General features: G+C 44.6%; 1 protein-coding gene across 2 annotated transcripts; it reads right to left on the bottom strand.

Moving 5' to 3' along the window:
• Positions 1–3,524: 3,524 nt before the first annotated feature.
• On the bottom strand, positions 3,525–5,841 carry LOC115180291 (suppressor APC domain-containing protein 1). Of its 2 annotated transcripts, none has more exons than XM_029742263.1 (4): positions 5,498–5,841; positions 4,414–4,596; positions 3,996–4,160; positions 3,525–3,813 (listed from the first exon to the last, which is right to left on the bottom strand). In XM_029742263.1, exons 1-4 carry the CDS (start codon positions 5,516–5,518, stop codon positions 3,718–3,720), a joined length of 465 nt encoding a protein of 154 aa, XP_029598123.1. In that variant the 5' UTR covers positions 5,519–5,841; the 3' UTR covers positions 3,525–3,717. The 2 variants fall into 2 exon arrangements, with proteins under 2 accessions (XP_029598123.1, XP_029598122.1); XM_029742262.1 differs by having other exon boundaries at positions 5,515–5,821.
• Positions 5,842–20,390: the final 14,549 nt, after the last annotated feature.

Genomic DNA, 20,390 nt, shown 5'->3' with positions numbered 1-20,390 from the left:
TGACGTGAAATGTATATCATTGAGCTGTGTCCTCTCTATCATTAATTTCAATGAACATGTTGATCACTTGATTTTGACAAAAAGCCACAAGACAGTGCATTTTGACAACGAACACCGTGGACTCTGTAAAGCCTGCTATCAGATGCTAAATCAGGTTGAAAGTTACACAATGTTTCTCTCATGGAGACAGTGCATCCCAGACCAGCCCCAGGGATGAGGTATTGTTGTTTGATAAGGGGACTTATTAGTCAGTTGTACAACTTAATGCATTCAACCGCATTTAACCCAACCCCTCTGAATCAGAGAGGTGCGGGGGGCTGCCATAATCGACATCCACGGCGCCCGGGGAATAGTGGGCAGAACGACAGATTTTGACCTTGTCAGCTCGGGGATTCAAACTTGCAACCTTTCGGTTACTAGCCCAACGCTCTAACCACTAGGCTACCCTGCCGCCGTCTAAACCAGTGTGAGGCGTAGACAGTACGTGGTTTGCAATGCATTGCACATATACAGCCTTCCCTGTAGCTCAGTTGGTAGAGCATGGTGTTTGCAACACCAGGGTTGTGGGTTCGATTCCCACGGGGGGCCAGCACAGGAAAAAAAAAAATGTATGAAATGTATGCATTCACTACTGTAAGTTGCTCTGGATAAGAGCGTCTGCTAAATGACTAAAATGTAAATATACAGTGTCATCTCATCACTCCCAGGTCGAAAACAGGTCACTAGAGATATAATTGTGTAGGTCTACATTCCTTTTGACACGTTCCATTGTGTCAGTGTGCCAGTAAAATGATTGGAGAAAAAAATCTCCAAACTTTTTTGGTTGAGAGAATTAATAATGTTTCATCCTTAGCTATTTGACACTGATGTGATGGACTGAAAGCAAGTTGATTTGATTCATCCATCCTCTCAGCATTTGAACTCAGTCCAGGGGAGAGTAGGCCTGAACATCAATGCCTTGAGGACAGGAGAGCCTGGAGTGATATATACATTGGAAGTGTGTATCTCATGTCTGTTTACACAATACACTCTGACTAATAGGTTAACATCTATCACACTTTATTATGTGTGGATGATTGACACTTTTTAATTAGTTTTAGCATAATCTTTGGCAGGTATGAAATGTGACACTTATTTTCTGTGTTGGTGCCCTTTTGGGACACCATATTACAACAAGTATTAAAATAGGATGTACAGTACTTTCAGTATCATTTTGTTAATGAAATGGACACCATTATCCAGTTGTCACAAACAAACACATCCATTATCTGATATTACCAGGCAGCCAAGAAAAGAAAATACACAGGACTTTGTTGATGCAAACGCAACACTACAGTTTTACTGCAATACATCTTGGAGATAAAAACATCTTGGAGTTGTTATAGATTCATTTAGACCCCCTGTGAAGTATATTAGACTTCCGGAGGACTTCAAAGCTAGTAACCATCTGAGGGTGCCATCTGAGGGTGTGCAGGAAGTTCTCCATCCTAATAGTCTCAGGAATGCATTAAAAACCTTCAGCACCTGAGAGAAAGCCATCCAACTACTTATCTGTTTATATTTCACACCTCTACAGACCTGCAGGGAAGTAGGTGCACGTATATCCTTATTCTCCTTAAGAGGAAAGCCATAGATTAAAATCAATACATCTCTAGGAAAACACACAGAATAAGAAAATAAATCATAACAGGTACAGGATAGATTAAGTGGGAGACCAGCAGTGTTGATAGTCACTGAACCATGCTGGCAAAGGAAGAATGATTGTCAGTGTCATAGAAGCGTGACATCCTCAATAAAAGGTTGTTTGGCTCTGCGGTGGGAATTAGAACCAATAATTAGCAGAGTGCTGGTACCCAGGGCCTTGATGGTTCACTGGCAGTCCTGTAGAGAGGGAACAGGAGCTACTTATACGAAAGCACGTTCCGTAACGGATGTTTTCTTTTTTTTCACAGAGATTTTAATCACAGTCAAACACATTCCTTGGTTGCCCAGAGATGTGCAATTTATTTTTCTCTCGTTGTCACAAAAGGTTTGGATGTGGTTGTATTTATGAATGCAATCCAATGCAAAACAAATTTTATCAGTATCGTTTGGCCAAAGAAATGTAGACCTTTGTGCAACATACCGTATTTGATGTGTTGGTGTGACAATTCAGCAGCATTCAACTTTAATGTCCAAGCTGACTGAGCAAGCCTCCTCTCTCAGTCCAATAGGTGCTTTTCAAATGTGAGTTTCAGGCAGTCGTCGTAATCTGAAAACTTTGGCCGATGGCAGCACATTATACGTACCTTGGGAAATGTGCAGTGCGTGGGTATGTCCATCCCAGTGCCCTGCTTCTCTCGCTCTCTTTGTGGGGTAACTATACATCTTTGGTGGGATATGTATAATTCCAAACACAGACAAACAACATCAACATTACTTCTCTGGGCCAAACAAATGAGCAGAGACACAAGGCCAGTATCGGTAAAGCATAAACACTCTCTGGGGGACAATGACACCGCCATTCTCCCTATTTGATGAAGATCACCCACAACAAGATTACAGGTCCACATCTCCAGAAGATAGCGAGAACAATGAAAACAGGAGTAGGAAGAAAACATAGCAAGGAAGTACTAGAACGTTAGATAAATAAGGCTGCTGCCATATAGTAGACTGCACTAGTATTCCCAAAGCAACATTCCCAAAGCTACTGTTCATGATAGCCCATAAAAGCCAGAAGGGTAATGATATTTAGTCTGATAGTGTTTGTGCAAATAGATGGACTGCAGGGCATGGCTGCCTAAGTGTGTTTATCCTCATGAGGTGTGTGTGTGTGTGTGTGTGTGTGTGTGTATGTGTGTGTGTGTGTGTGTGTGTGTGTGTGTGTGTGTGTGTGTGTGTGTGTGTGTGTGTGTGTGTGTGTGTGTGTGTGTGTGTGTGCCAGCCATGTGTCAGTGATAGAGAGGCTAGATAAGTCTTATCAGCTGAGGCAACATCAGTGCGGGACCACCGGTGGAGGAGCGGTAACGTGTATCGACAGAAACCTCACAGGCTTGTGGCGGAAACGTGAACTGTGATGAACGGTGACAGAGAGGAGGGTATAGGGTGCTGGCTGGGTACTGGCTACTGCTCAGAGACAAATCTGGTGTATCAGATTGCAGTTGGTGTATCAGATTGCAGTGTTCTTGGAGATACAGATGGCCTTTTCAATCTCTTTAAAAAAAAAATCATATAACTGGACAATCATTGAAATATTATAGTTTGTCTCTCTGCTTATGTTTTGATTGTAGATTTTGAACTGCAGCATATGCATAGCTGAGGGTCTACTGCCCCCTTCTGGGGATATTTGGTGTTGCTCTGTGTTTCACAGGTGGTACATGTACAATAGACGACCTACATAATTAGGCTAAGACCACTTAGCATTTGCATATCAGTTTGGAAGGTGAGGACCCGAGCCTGAGGTGATGATCCGACATGTCAGTCTGGTTATTCAGCAAACCATTCCACAGGACTGAACAAGACAAAGAGACAATAACACACTCATAGTCTTTGTACATTCAGTATATTGAATGATTCTTTTTCAAACATATTTACAGTGGTGAGAGACAATGAAATCATGACATTGAAGAACTTTAGCTGAAGAGTTATGAGGCAGTGTTTAGTCACGTGTGTGTTCATGTGTGATAGCAGTGAAACGGGCTTGATAGCAGTGTACAAACAACTCAGTCAGGATGCCCACTACACTTCTACACCCAGACGCAGACTCAGCTCTTGCAAAAGGCTGTCTCTCTCCCGCTCCAACAGGGATATTTGAACATTCTTCTCACTCACCTCCTGCCAAAATAAAAAACACATGAAAAACGACCTCCTCTACCTACCAACCAACAGCAATCAAAAGAACTGAAGTAGGATGCTTTAGTGCTAGGCTGTGAAATAAACAAGCCAGCACACCCGTTAGCTCTCCAAGACCAGGGTCGGAGATCAAGGATAAAGATACTATAGGGGTTCTCTCTCACCTGTACCAGTACCGTGTTCTGCCACCGTAGCTCACTGTCTGATACTTCCACCCCGTCCCTCTTTGGAGAGGAGGGACAGCTGGTTACGTTGGGCATACTCATCAGACTACCCAAAGATCCATTCACCCTCTGGATCTGAGACCTCAGGAGGCACGATGACGCCCCCTGTACAGAGTAATGAGAAGTGACATGTTTAATATCAACAGGAATGGCTTAACGACATTTGCATGCTTGTAAAGTCATAAACATAGACATACAGAGTCTGCAAACTCAGCTTGCCAAGGCATACAATTCCTAAATCAAATTCTAGTTAGACTACTCATGTTTATTGTTGGTGCCAACATGGAGAACAATTTGCCAAGTTCTGTATCTGTGTCTATCTGTGAAAAACAGTCTCCATCTCGCTGTAGTAACTCACCGCTCTTCCCCAAACCTCTCCTCCCCACTCCTTTGCCCTAGCCCCAGCCCTGGTGCACATGTTAGCCTGCCTGGCTCTGTTGTCCTCCAGTATGCGTCGGTACCAGATCCGGGCTTGCTCCAGAACCTGCAGCCCGGCCCACAGAGAATCCTTCTCCCTTTCCAAGTCCTTCAGCCTCTTTATCTGACAACAGGAAGTGAGATTTAGGCAGCATTCAAATTCAATGAGGTTTATTTTCCATATAGGAGATTTGTATTGGAAAGGGAAGTTGGTAGGGCTACAAGTATGTTGTGTTGGACATGGAAATAGAGTGTAGATGAGTAGCCTACTACTGTGTGACTGGAATACTATTTTAGGCTTTTGCCAGGAAGCTGTGAGGAGCTGGATTAAACATGTGGGAATTTGTCATCGGGGTGGCTGTTGCTGTGGAGTCATGCTGCTCTGCCATAGAAGACAAAACATGGATCCGTATCCATGAAACTAGAACTGCCTCATGAAACAAGGAGTGAATAGAGTCATTTTATTAAGCAATGACAAAATGTAATTGTGTAGGCTTATGTGTGTAATGAATCTCCAGATGAAAGCTGGGGGCTAATATGGCTGGTGTCACTCAATACAAACTCAATACAATAGCTTGTGTTTACAACATTTGGAATTGATTACCTCATTATAACTCCCTCTCTCGTTTCATGTTGAACAGACACTGAATATCTATAATCACATCTACAGTTCTCTACATAATCCTATCTAAAATAAGGCCATGTGAAATGCACACAACGGCATTCCTGTCTCGATACACTCACTTTGGTAATATACAGAACGTACTGTACAATTACTAAGTCAATCTGTCAGACAGAGACACGCTGTGCACGTCTGTCAAACTGAAGCCCCAGACAAGTATCAACACACACACACACGCTCATCAACACACACACACACACACACACACACACACACACACACACACACACACACACACACACACACACACACACACACACACACACACACACACACACACACACACACACACACACACACACACACACACACACACACACACACACACACACACAGATCTTACCCACACACAGGTCTCACCCATAGGTAGAAGCGTAGGGCGTCAAGGCTGTAGAGGCTGCTCCGGAGAGGGATAATGACCGAGGTGTAGGACCCAGGGGCCGGGCACTGCGGGCAGGCCATGGGAGAGCCCTACCTCTGCCAGCCCAACACAGCCCTCGTGTCCTACACTGCCCTAACAGAGCCCTACACACAGCCCTAGACTGTTCTACGTGGTCACACGTTGTCCTGCTCAATCCTACACAGCTCTACTCCTCCCTAAACAGCAGTAAAGCCAGCTAGGGAACACAGCAGGCTTCGTCTGAACAGGACAGGAACAAATAGAGAGGGAGAGAATCCGAGAGAGAGAGGGTGTGAACAGGAGTGGAAAAGAGGCATGGGTAGTGATCTACACAGTGCCCTGGGGAAAGGTAATGAAAAATTCCACGTGTCATTGTCATGACTGGCTTATTGATAGATCCAGTAGAGGGGACTGAACAAGGCAATGAAAAAAAAAAGATGGCAGCGACAGAAAACAGAAAAGAGGAATTGGAAAAGTGAGGCTGAGGTATTTTTGGACTGGGGGGGATGACACAGGCATGGAGACAGCAGCCTCTTCCCCTGCTCCACACACTACATCAAAAACATTCCCTATTGAAACAGAGGAGTGCAGACTGAATGGGTGTAGCCATGTCGTGAGGAGTTATCCCTGGTTTCAGGCAAACCGTTTCAGGTTCGTTCTGTTCCAACACGTTATGGAATGTGACTTCAACTGAGAATAGAGGTCGCGCAATGCAAAGTACCATTAAGGAGTGTACAGGTGTGTACAGTACGCTTAGGTCATTGACTGCTGTCAAACGAGACTGACAAAAAGCTTCAAGCTTAAATGACTCTTCACTCCTAGAAAAAAGGGTGACAAAAGGTCTCTTTGGCTGTCCCCATAGGATAACCTTTTTTGGTTCCAAGTAGAACCATTTTGGGTTTCATGTAGAACCCTCTGTGGAAAGAGTTCTACATGGAACCCAATGGAACCCAAAATGGTTCGACTTGGAACCTAAAGGGTTCTACCTGGAACCAACAAGGGTTCTTCAAAGGGTTCTCCTATACGGACAGCCAAAGAACCCATTTATGTTCTAGATAGCAGTTTGATTCTAAGAGTGTATACCAGTATACTAGTATAACTGGTTATGCTTTTAATGTGTCAATTTGTTTTTGAGAGTCTGGTAAGCCTGGTTGAAATAGCAAATTGACACGGCACGCAACACTCGGTCACTCCCATAGAGAAGAAAATCAATGATTACCTTGGGGTTTTGCTGCAGATGCCCATGGCAAAATGTAACCCTGGTCAAAATGTAACCCTGGCTAAATGTAACCCTGGTCAAAATGTAAGCCCGGTCAAAATGTGACCCTGGCTAAATGTAACCCTGGTCAAAATGTAACCCTGGCTAAATGTAACCCTGGTCAAAATGTAACCCTGGTCAAAATGTGACCGTAGCACAGAGAGCAGTTTGGCCCCATTTCGTTTTTTCGAGGGTCAAGACAATGTAGCTGTCACGTCCTGGCCAGTATAAGGGTTAATTGGTATTGTAGTTTGGTCAGGACGTGGCAGAGGGTATTTGTTTTATGTGGTTAGGGGTGGTGTGTTTGTTGTAGGGCAGTTGATTTAGGTATTCCGGGGTTTTTGGGCACTGTTTGATTTTCATGTATTCTATGTTTAGTCTAGTGTGTCTGTTTCTATGTTTGGGTTCATTGGGGTTGGGACTCTCAATTGAAGGCAGGTGTTGTCTATTTGCCTTTGATTGAGAGTCCCATATATGAGGGTGTGTTTGTCTTTTGTGGGAGATTGATTTTGCACTGCGTTTTATATGGCCTGCAAAACTGTCATTCGTCGTTCTTGTTGTTTTCTTGTTTTCTCATGTTCAACGTCATTTAATAAATGAAGATGATGAGCACCAACTCTACTGCGTATTGGTCCACGTTCTCAGACGACGATTTCTCTATATCATCGGAAGATGAAGAAACTTGTGACAGTAGCCTACTGTAAAATCAAATCTGATTTATCACATGGGCCGAATACAACAGGTGTAGACTTTACAGCGAAATTCTTACTTACAAGCCCTAAACCAACAATGCAGTTTTAAGAACATCGCTAAAAAAAGTAAGAGATAAGAAAAACGAATAATTAAAGAGCAGCAGTAAATAACAACGGCGGGGCTATATACAGCGATACCGGTACAGAGTCAATGTGTGGGGGCACCGGTGTCGAGGTAACTGAGGTAATCATGTACACGCAGGTAGGTTATTAAAGTGGCTATGCATAGATAATAACAGAGTAGCAGCAGCGTGGGGGGGCAATGCAAATAGTCTGGGTAGCCATTTGATTAGCTGTTCAGGAGTCTTATGGCTTGGGGGTAGAAGCTGTTTAGAATCCTCTTGGACCTAGACTTGGTGCTCCGGTACCACTTGCCGTGCGGTAGCAGAGAGAACAGGCTATGACTAGGGTGGCTGGAGTCTTTGACAATTTGTAGGGCCTTGCTCTGGCACCGCCTGGTATAGAGGTCCTGGATGGCAGGAAGCTTGGCCCCAGTGATGTACTAAAACCACATCAATCTAAATCTCCTCTTAGCGTCATTTAAATGATGAGTAGAGAGATTGGCAGTTCCATAACTACAGCAAGGGAATGTGTAAACAGGCTAATTCAGACGAGAAATGCTACAGAAAATAGAACTATGTGTTCCCAATTTTCAGATGGGTGTGGCACAGAAAATCTGACTTGACGCCTGACAGCATCAATGGGTCCCTCCCTATACCATACAGAGTCAATGGGTCACTCCCTATACCATACATAGAGTCAATGGGTCACTCCCTATACCATACATAGAGTCAATGGGTCACTCCCTATACCATACATAGAGTCAATGGGTCACTCCCTATACCATACATAGAGTCAATGGGTCACTCCCTATACCATACATAGAGTCAATGGGTCACTCCCTATACCATACATAGAGTCAATGGGTCACTCCCTATACCATACATAGAGTCAAGGGGCCGCTCCCTATACCTTACATAGAGCCAATGTGCCCTATACCATACATAGCGTCAATGGACTACTCCCTATACCATACATAGAGTCAATGGGCCACTCCCTATACCATACATAGAGTCAATGGGCCACTCCCTATACCATACATAGAGTCAATGGGCCACTCCCTATACCATACATAGAGTCAATGGGCCACTCCCTATACCATACATAGAGTCAATGGACCACTCCCTATACCATACATAGAGTCAATAGACCACTCCCTATACCATACATAGAGTCAATGGACCACTCCCTATACCATACACAGAGTCAATGGGCCACTCACTTCCATTCACTCATCAGATGTCGGTGGAAAATGCAGTGAAGCCTTGTATCCAGCAGATAGAGACAAAGCTACTTGTTGAAACAGTAGTGCCTGTTCACTGCTGGTAGCAGCTGATTCACAGATGACACTTTCTAACTTTCTAAACAAGGTTGTGCCCTTTTACAACCACTTGGGGGCAGTATAAGAGTAAAAAATTCAGTGCAGTCTGGTTCAATTGGTTCAATGCCAAGATTTTCCAGGATTAAAATCACAAAGTATTTCAGCTACATCATGGGAGATTCCTAAATCTATATGACAGGATCTAAGTCAACTCAGGAGGACTTGTTCTGGAGATCTCCAGGACAGGGTCTTTAATCTCCAACTCACATAACATAATCCTAAAACTAAAATCAACCAGAGTCAGTCTAGATCAAAACAACAAGGAATAAACTGTCATTGGGCCATGCTCTAAAATCTTTGAAACATCAGGCTAAAGAGAACCCATGACTTTGTGTAGATAAACAACATAAAGATAAACAACATAACTCTGGTCTGCACCATAGAAATCAAATCAAAGTTGAGCGTACACAGATTTGAAGATGTTATCGCAGGTGTAGCAAAAAGCTTGTGTTTCTAGCTCCAACAGTGTAGTAATACCTAGCAACACAAGACAACACACACACAATCCAACAATCTAAAAAGAAAGAAATTAAGAAATATCAGAATGAGCAATGTCAGAGTCCGGAATATAAGTTTGGACACACCTACTCATTCAACGGTTTTTCTTTATTTTTTACTATTTTCTACATTATAGAATAATAGTGAAGACATTAAAACTATGAAATAACACATATGGAATCATGTAGTAACCAAAAAAGTGTTTTAGTTTGTTAAAAGTAGCCACTCTTTGCCTTGATGACAGCTTTGCACACTCTTGGCATTCTCTCAACCAGCTTCATGAGGAATGCTTTTCCAACAGTCTTGAAGGAGTTTTCACATATGCTGAGCACTTGTTGGCTGCTTTTCCTTCACTCTGCGATCCAACTCATCCCAAACCATCTCAATTGGGTTGAGGTCAGGTGATTGTGGAGGCCAGGTCATCTGATGCAGCTCTCCTTCACTCTCCTTGGTTAAATAGCCCTTACACAGCCTGGAGGTGTGTTTTGGGTCATTGCCCTGTTGAAAAACAAATGATGGTCCCACTAAGCCCAAACCAGATGGGATGGCGTATCACTGCAGAATGCTGTGGTAGCCATGCTGGTTACGTGTGACTTGAATTCCAAATAAATCACAGACAGAGTCACCAGCAAAGCACCCCCACACCATCACACCTCCTCCTCCATGCTTCCCAGTGGGAACCACGCATGCGGAGATCATCCGTTCACCTATTTTGCATCTCACAAAGACACGGTGGTTGGAACCAAAAATCTCAAATTTGGACTCATCAGACCAAAGGACAGATTTCCACCGATCTAATGTCCATTGTTCGTGTTTCTTGGCCCAAGCAAGTCTCTTCTTCTTATTGGTGTCCTTTAGTAGTGGTTTCTTTGCAGCAATTCAACCATGAAGGCCTGATTCACACAGTCTCCTCTGAACAGTTGATGTTGAGATGTGTCTGTTACTTGAACTCTGTGAAGCATTTATTGAGCTGCAATCTGAGGTGCAGTTAACTCTAATGAACTTATCCTCTGCAGGAGAGGTAACTCTGGGTCTTCTTTTCCTGTGGCGGTCCTCATGAGAGCCAGTTTCATTATAGCGCTTGATGGTTTTTGCGACTGCGCTTGAATAAACGTTCAAACTTCTTGAAATCTTCCACATTGACTGACCTTCATGTCTTAAAGTAATGATGGACTGTGGTTTCTCTTTGCTTATTTGAGCTGTTCTTGCCATAATATGGACTTGGTCTTTTACCAAATAGGGCTATCTTCTGTATACCACCCTTACCTTGTCACAACACAACTGATTGGCTTAAACGCATTAAGAAGAAAATCAATTCCACAAATTAACTTTTAACAAGGCACACCTGTAACTTGAATTCCAGGTGACTACCTCATGAAGCTGGTTGAGAGAATGCCAAGAGTGTGCAAAGCTGTCATGAAGGCAAAGGGTGGCTACTTTGAAGAATTTCAAATATAAAATATATTTTGATTTATTAAACAGTTTTTTGGTTACTACATGATTCCATATGTGTTATTTCATAGTTTTGATGTCTTCACACTATTATTATACAATGTAGAAAATAGTAAAAATAAAGAAAAACCCTTGAATGAGTAGGTGTGTCCAAACTTTTGACTGGTACTGTATATATATATATATATATATATACACTGCTCAAAAAAATAAAGGGAACACTTAAACAACACAATGTAACTCCAAGTCAATCAAACTTCTGTGAAATCAAACTGTCCACTTAGGAAGCAACACTGATTGACAATACATTTCACATGCTGTTGTGCAAATGGAATAGACAACGGGTAGAAATTATAGGCAATTAGCAAGACACCCCCAATAAAGGAGTGGTTCTGCAGGTGGGGACCACAGACCACTTCTCAGTTCCTATGCATCCTGCCTGATGTTTTGGTCACTTTTGAATGCTGGCGGTGCTTTCACTCTAGTGGTAGCATGAGACGGAGTCTACAACCCACACAAGTGGCTCAGGTAGTGCAGCTAATCCAGGATGGCACATCAATGCAAGCTGTGGCAAGAAGGTTTGCTGTGTCTGTCAGCGTAGTGTCCAGAGCATGGAGGCGCTACCAGGAGACAGGCCAGTACATCAGGAGACGTGGAGGAGGCCGTAGGAGGGCAACAACCCAGCAGCAGGACCGCTACCTCCGCCTTTATGCAAGGAGGAGCAGGAGAAGCACTGCCAGAGCCCTGCAAAATGACCTCCAGCAGGCCACAAATGTGCATGTGTCTGCTCAAACGGTCAGAAACAGACTCCATGAGGGTGGTATGAGGGCCCGACGTCCACAGGTGGGGGTTGTGCTTACAGCCCAACACCGTGCAGGACGTTTGGCATTTGCCAAAGAACACCAAGATTGGCAAATTCGCCACTGGCGCCCTGTGCTCTTCACAGATGAAAGCAGGTTCACACTGAGCACATGTGACAGACGTGACAGAGTCTGGAGACGCCGTGGAGAATTTCTTCAACCTTCTGAGGTTGTGTCCTCTTCACCACACTGTCGGTGTGAAGGGAGAATTTCAGGTCATCAGTGATGTGAACGCCGAGGAACTTGAAGCTTTTGACCCTCACCACTGCTGCCCTGTCGACGTGGACGGACGCACGCTCTCTCTGCTATCTCCTGTAGTCCATGATCAACTCCTTCATTTTGTTGACGTTGAGGGAGAGGTTCATTTCCTGGCACCACTCCACCAGGGCCCTCACCTCCTCCCTGTAGGCCGTCTCGTAATTGTTGGTATTCAGGCCTACCACTGTTGTGTCGTCAGCAAACTTGATATTGAGTTGGAGACGCGTGTTGCCACGCTGTCATGGGTGAACAGGGAGTACAGGAGGGGCTGAGCACGCACCCCTGTGTCTTGCTTAGTGTTCCCTTTATTTTTTTGAGCAGTATATATATATATATATACAGGCGCAACTTTCACTGAGGACGGGGTGGACATATCCATTGCATTTTTGTCCCCCTCCCAGTTTTATCATTGGAATGTGATACAAAACGAGGCAACGGTGTGCTTTAGGACCATGCGGACGCCTCCGAGCAGTCGGGTAGGCTGTTTGGAGTGTTTATCCGACTGGATAATAAAAAATGTTTTTTAAATAATAATGTCCCACCCACTTCTAAAACCAAAGTTGCGCACCTGTATATATATATATATATATAATGATGTGTATAGACAGTATGGACAGTAAATGAATAGAAAAGGTGTGTACAGCAGTAGTTATATAGGATCAGCCTTGACTAGAATACAGTATATACATATGAAGTGTGTAAAACAGTATGTAAGCATTATTAAAGTGACCAGTGTTCAATGACTATGTATATAGGGAAGCAGTCTCTAATGTTAAGGGTAGAGTACTGGGTGGTAGCCAACTAGTAACAGTGACTAAGGTTCAGGGCAGGGTGCTGGGCGGAGGCCGGCTAGTGGTGACTGTTTAACAGTCTGATGGCCTGGAGATAGAAGCTGTTCATCAGTCTCTCTGTCCCAGCTTTGATGCACCTGTACTGTCTCCGCCTTCTAGGTGTTAGCGAGGTGAACAGGCCGTGGCTCGGGAGGCTGAGGTCCTCGATGATATTCTTGGCTTTCCTGTGACACGGGTGCTGTAGATGTCCTGGAGGGCAGGCAGTGTGCCCCCGGTATTGCGTTGGGCTGACCACACCACCCTCTGGAGAGCCCTGCTGTTGCGTATGGTGCAATTTCCGTAATAGGGGGCGATACAGCCTGACAGGAGGCTCTCAATTGTGCATCTGTAAAAGTTTGGGAGGGTTTTAGGTGGCCAAGCCAAATTTCTTCAGCCTTCTGAGGTTGTGTCTTCTTCACCACACTGTCGGTGTGAAGGGAGAATTTCAGGTCATCAGTGATGTGAACGCCGAGGAACTTGAAGCTTTTGACCCTCTCCACTGCTGCCCTGTCGACGTGGACGGACGCACGCTCTCTCTGCTATCTCCTGTAGTCCATGATCAACTCCTTCATTTTGTTGACGTTGAGGGAGAGGTTCATTTCCTGGCACCACTCCACCAGGGCCCTCACCTCCTCCCTGTAGGCCGTCTCGTAATTGTTGGTATTCAGGCCTACCACTGTTGTGTCGTCAGCAAACTTGATGATTGAGTTGGAGACGCGCGTTGCCACGCTGTCATGGGTGAACAGGGAGTACAGGAGGGGCTGAGCACGCACCCCTGTGGGGTCCCATTGTTGAGGATCAGCGTGGCGGAAGAGACCCTAATTAAATCATAGCCTCAGGGCTTGAACAGTTCTCTCTTGTCCTAACGCTACAATAAAAACAATAGGATAATGACTTATCCTTTGGCTTTGTAGGCTTTTTCTCTGGCTTTTCTACTTAGATGGGGTAAGGACTTCACTTTACTTGTTACCGAACATTATTGTTACCAAACCCCAAAATGTTTTAAACATGTGCCGTTTGTTGATGATTGCTAATGCATTAGCACTGTAACAAACCACTGCTCCCCAAGCACTCATCATAGTAGCAACTTCTGTCCACTACCTCTACTTAGTGATTTAGAATGGGGCCCCTGCTTCCTGTATAGCTCTCTCAAACAAGCACATACAGTTTTCAAACATAAATACACACAAGCAACCACAGAGGTATGCACACACATGCACACATACATTGCCATTGGTTAAACCCCCCAGGGACCTATCTGCGGTCCGTGGAGTCTTACACACTCAACCCCATGTAATGACCTTGGCTACATCGCAGTGAAGCGAGCCACGAGACAGGAGGGGGGGGGGCAGTCTGGGAGGGAAAGATTCGCTCTCTCTCTCTTTCAGTCAGGATCATAAGATCAGACTCAATCCAGACCAGAGCGTTTTTAAGGAGCAAAGCCCACTTGACCGAGTCACCATAGCTCCCTTAACAGCTGAGCAGACCCCAGCACAGGGACTCTCTGCCCACTTCCCTAATGTTTCCCCTTACAGGACACACTCAGTTATCTGGACGTCTACTCTATTACTTTAACCCAGGGGTGTCAGACTCATTCCATGGAGGGCCTCGTGTCTGCTGTTTGTTGGGTTTCCCTTTCAGTTAAGACTTAAGACCTAGACAACCAGGTGAGGGGAGTTCTTTCCTAATGAATGATCTTTATTAATCAATGAAGTACAAGGGAGGAGCAAAAACCACGATCCCTCCGTGGAATGAGTTTGACACTTGCTTTAACCCATCAAGCCTCACCGTCACAGTTGTCCAGCAGTTCAAGCAAACTCCATCCAGCTGGAGGAGAGATGGTCCTTGCTAGTTGCACGCACAACCTCACTCACATATGCTCACACGCTTACGCATTCACACGCAGGCCTGGGCCCTATACACTGTGACCAGATGTAAACCAGATGGCGACCAGATGAAGATAAGGATACAAACGCACCACAGGAATCCTAATAGCATTTCACCTTACCTCCAAAAGACAATGAACAGACGTGCTATTCAAGACTAGTATGGGTCTGAAATGTACAAATTTAGCTCAAAACTTTACCTTCAGTATGTTGGATTACATAGGTAAAGTAGAAAACGGGCTATTGGTGTGGTTTAGGGTGTCATTGAGAGAGGGCTAGAGTCGCTTTCCATCATGCACATACGTTGGGACGAAAACAGAGGATAGAGATAACTCCTTGGCCCACCGACCCGAATATATTTACTGGAAAAACACCTTTCAAAGAGCAGGGACGTCATCACCTTAAACCACAGACACACTCTGAAAATAACAGACGACTCTGTACCCTAAATACAGACATACACACACACCCCAGTATACACACACACACACACACACACACACACACACACACACACACACACACACACACACACACACACACACACACACACACACACACACACACACACACACACCTGTATACACACACACACTTTGTTATGTTACAGCCTTATTCTAAAATGGATTAAATAATTTTTCCCCCTCATCAATCTACACACAATATCTCATAATGACAAAGCAAAAACAGGTTTTAAGAAATTTTTACAAATGTATAGAAACAAAAAACTGAAATATAACATATACATAAGTATTCAGACCCTTTACTCAGTACTTTGTTGAAGCACCTTTGGCAGCGATTACAGCCTCGAGTCTTCTTGGGTATGACGCTACAAGTTTGGCACACCTGTATTTGGGGTTTTCCCATTCTTCTCTGCAGATCCTCTCAAGCTCTGTCAGTTTGGATGGGGTGCGTCGCTGCACAGCTATTTTCAGGTCTCTCCAGAGATGTCCGGGCTCTGGCTGGGCCACTCAAGGACATTCAGAGACTTGTCCCAAAGCCACTCCTGCGTTGTCTTGGCTGTGTGCTTAGGGTCATTGTCCTGTTGGAAGGTGAACCTTCGCCCTAATCTGAGGTCCTGAGCGCTCCAGAGCAGGTTTTCATCAAGGATCTCTGTGTACTTTACTCCGTTCATCTTTTCCTCTATCCTGACTAGTCTCCCAATCCCTGCTGCTGAAAAACATCCCCACAGTATGATGCTGCCACCACCATGCTTCACCGTAGGTATGGTGCCAGGTTTCCTCCAGATGTGAAGCTTGGCATTCAGGCCAAAGAGTTCAATCTTGGTTTCATTAGACCAGAGAATCTTGTTTTTCATGGTCTGAGAGTCTTTAGGTGCCTTTCGGCAAACTCCGAGCAGGCTGTCATGTGCCTTTTCCTGAGGAGTAGCTTCCATCTGGACACTACCATAAAGGCCTGATTAGTGGAGTGCTGCAGATATGGTTGTCCTTCTGGAAGATTATCCCATCTCCACAGAGGAACTCTGGAGCCATGTTATAATGACCATCGAGTTTTTGGTCACCTCCCTGACCAAGGCCCTTCTCCCCCGACTGCTCAGTTTGGCCTTGCGGCCAGCTCTAGGAAGAGTCTTGGTGGTCCCAAACTTCTTCCATTTAAGAATGATGGAGGCCACTGTGTTCTTGGGGACCTTCAATGCTGTAGAAATATTTTGGTACCCTTCCCCAGATCTGTGCCTCGATACAATCCTGTCTCTGAGCTCTACGGACAATTCCTTCGATCTCATGGCTTGGTTTTTGCTCTGACATGCACTGCCAACTGTGGGACCTTATATAGACTGTTGTGTGCCTTTCCAAATCATGTCCAATTAATTGAATTTACCACAGGTGGACTCCAATCAAGTTGTAAAAACATCTCAAGGATGATCAATGGAAACAGGATGCACCTGAGATCAATTTCGAGACTCATAGCAAAGGGTCTGAATACTTATGTAAATAAGGTATTTCTGTTTTTTATATCTAATACATTTGCAAAAATTTCTAAAAAAGTGTTTTGCTTTGTCATTATTGGGTATTGTGCGTAGATTGATGAAGGAAAAAATAATGTAATCAACTTTAGAACATGCTGTAATGTAACAAAATGTGGAAAAAATCAAGGGGTCTGAATACTTTCCGAATGCACTGTATACTGTATCTAGACATGTCTGTACTGTATCTACTGTATCTACACACACACACACACACACACACACACACACACACACACACACACACACACACACACACACACACACACACACACACACACACACACACACAAGCACATACTGTAGCTCACTCCAAAGAGAGTGTAATTGAAAGTCTACACTCTACACCACAGAACCTCCCAGCTCCCCAAAAACAGTCCTGCTAGCCCCCCCCAAAACAGTCCCGCTAGCTCCCCAAAAAACAGTCCTGCGAGCTCCCCAAAAACAGTCCTGCGAGCTCCCCGAAAAACAGTCCTGCTAGCCCCCCAAAAAACAGTCCTGCGAGCTCCCCGAAAAACAGTCCTGCTAGCCCCCCAAAAAACAGTCCTGCTAGCTCCCCAAAAACAGTCCTGCTAGCTCCCCAAAACACAGTCCTGCTAGCTCCCCAAAAAACAATCCTGCTAGCCCCCCAAAAACAGTCCTGCTAGCCCTCCACAAACAGTCCTGCTAGCTCCCCAAAAAACAGTCCTGCTAGCCCCCCCAAAAACAGTCCTGCTAGCTCCCCAAAAACAGTCCTGCTAGCTCCCCAAAAAACTGTCCTGCTAGCTCCCCCAAAAACAGTCCTGCTAGCTCCCCAAAAAACAGTCCTGCGAGCTCCCCAAAACAGTCCTGCTAGCTCCCCAAAAAACAGTTCTGCTAGCTCCCCAAAAAACAGTCCTGCTAGCTCCCCAAAAAACAGTTCTGCTAGCTCCCCAAAAAACAGTCCTGCTAGCTCCCCCAAAAACAGTCATGCTAGCTCCCCAAAAAACAGTCCTGCTAACCCCCCCCAAAAACAGTCCTGCTAGCTCCCCAAAAACAGTCCTGCTAGCCCCCCCAAAAAAACAGTCCTGCTAACCCCCCCAAAAAACAGCCCTGCTAGCCCCCCCAAAAAACAGTCCTGCTAGTCCCCCAAAAAAACAAGCACCAGGCCAAGCATCCCCAGGCACAGTTCATCTTAAACCAGTTCACCCTAAAATGTTTACTCTCCCAGTGCACCCCTGACAATATCCAGCTGCTGCACTCTCTCCCTCTCCAACCTACCCCCCTACACCCCCACCAATCCCCACCACCACTTTGCATTCACCACTCATCCCCCATGAAATTGAACCAAGTCCCCCTCTCTCCTCCTCACCCACCTGTAACTCCTACAGCTGGAGGACTACTATTCCCCTACTGACACCTCCTTTCCCCTCCTTTACTCAAGCATGGGGGTGATTGGAGGTGTGGGGGGTCCGTCATGGTTTGCTGCTTGTTATTGCCATACCATTATTGCTCTGCACAGCTTGGGTTGCAATATATACTATGTGGCTGAATTTTGAGGGAGTATGATATTGAGCCTTAGGGAGACAGAAAATGGGAGGTAGTAGTCTTTTAGTACTCTTATATTTTCAATTAATCTACGGTAGAAGCAGGCATGTCACTACTGGAATCTGACAGCCTGCCTCCCTTTTTTCTGATGATGTGGTATCACTATCAGGATCACACAAGAGCCAGCAAAGGCAGTGAATGTCCTCATTTCTAGGAGAATCTTGAGAATTTCCTGAAAATAGTGTGATGAACCATTTTAGTATTATGGGGTGCCCTGAATTGTTGACAAACAACTAATGAAACCCCATGTGCTTGTGATACTAGCTTGTGGGACATACTTTATGGTCTCCATGAGCGTATGAACTGATACTTTCTGTAGTATCTGTGAGCCTTGGTTCATTCTGTCAGAAGGGCATGTGAAACCCCCTACACCTGGGAACTGAGGTCCTTCTCTCTGTGGTTCTCTACTTCCTCTTACTATAGACTTCCTGTAGACATGAAACTGTGAACTGTGTCCTCTGCAGTGCCTCCAACGCTCTGTGCAAATTTACCACCTTGGGGCATATAAGCCTGCAAGTATTTTATTTCAGAGCTTCCTCACTCTCAGAAGCCCATTGACAAGATTTCTCCCTTTTTTTTCCTTTTAGAAAGTTGTGGTGTATCCTGAGTTTGACCAGCAGGATTCAGTGTGGGATATTCTGGTAGTGATAGCAGAAAAGTTACTGATTTCTGTAGTGTTTTAAAAAGACCAATACATATTTATGAGATCGTTCTCAAACATCTTCCATGTCAAACCAATGATAGCTATGTTTAGATGATATGACTATCATCCAACACAATACATAATAGGGCCTACTCAGTCATATAATACAATATACTTTGTGCCAGTTAGGGTTTTGGCTGTTGTGTTAAGTGTGTGTTTCTAAAGGGACTGTACTCTGTAGGCAACATGGGTCGATGTGCTAATGTGCTGTCCTTAGCAATACTGTAATGTGAACAGAGGAATCAGCAAACATTAAGGTTAAATTCTATTGTAGACAGACAGGAGGATTAAAGACTGGCCTGGAGAGCAATAGACATTCAGTAAATACGGACAGGGTCGAGGGAAAACAATGGAGGAACACATTTCCCACAAACACTGAGGAGCTTCATTGTCTGCTGATGATAATCCAAACATTACAGTGCATACAAACCACTGGGCTCAATTCCAATTGAATTATAATTCCCCAAATGTTCAAACTTTTGACATGAATAACTTCTCCTTTTCAGTTAATTAATAAGCCATTAAAAATAGATGCCCCTTTTTCAATCATTTAATTTTAATTTCAGTTTTCTTCCTGAATTGACTGCCTTTAATTCTAATTGAGCCCAACCCTGCTATGCACACAGACTGATTCGTTCTTAATGGTACCAGCTGATTCAGAGTCATGGGCACTGTCATGGGCACGTTCTCAAGAGCGGGAACAGTCATTGAGTGAGTCAACCCATTACTCTGCCATAAGACAATAGTCACCATGACTGAGCTGGAATCAAATGGAGACGCCCAGTCATTCTCTTCTGGAAGAATCCTGCCTAACCCTTATTTGATCATGTGCAACTAACAAAATGCACTCTAACCAAAGACTATATCTCAAACACATCCTTGCCAGGTCTACAGATCATGCTTATCTGTGTTTTAAACACAGAGAGAGAGGGGAGAGATGGAGAGACAGGAGAAGAGGGCAGAAGGCCTGGTCGGCCAGCTGTGTCATGATAATACTACCACCAGAAAAGTCGGCATCAAAGCTACAGAACATATAGTTGGCCTACGTTAAGTTAAGCAGAGTGCAATGCAGTACAATCAACTTCCGAGTCAAATGTTCAAAAGTGACCTCTAGTTGCCATGTTTGGGATGCCAATATACAATTCAGTGGGAAAAGTGATACTGTATGTCGTATACATTACATCAGCTGATGTGTATAAATAGCAATAGCCGTTGTTCTGGAAAACCTGGAACGACCTCAGCTCAGACTGAGGAGTGGTGTTGGGTGTTGGCCCATGAACAAACAGGCCCTATGATGTCACCCCACAGCCATGTAAGAATGACAGAAGCTACGTAATAACTGAAAGAG

Source organism: Salmo trutta, chromosome 40 (assembly GCF_901001165.1).
Source record: "Salmo trutta chromosome 40, fSalTru1.1, whole genome shotgun sequence".
NCBI classification, from domain to species: domain Eukaryota; kingdom Metazoa; phylum Chordata; class Actinopteri; order Salmoniformes; family Salmonidae; genus Salmo; species Salmo trutta.
The sequence above is the reverse complement of the archived record's forward strand: the minus strand, read 5'-3'. Positions and strand labels throughout refer to the sequence as shown.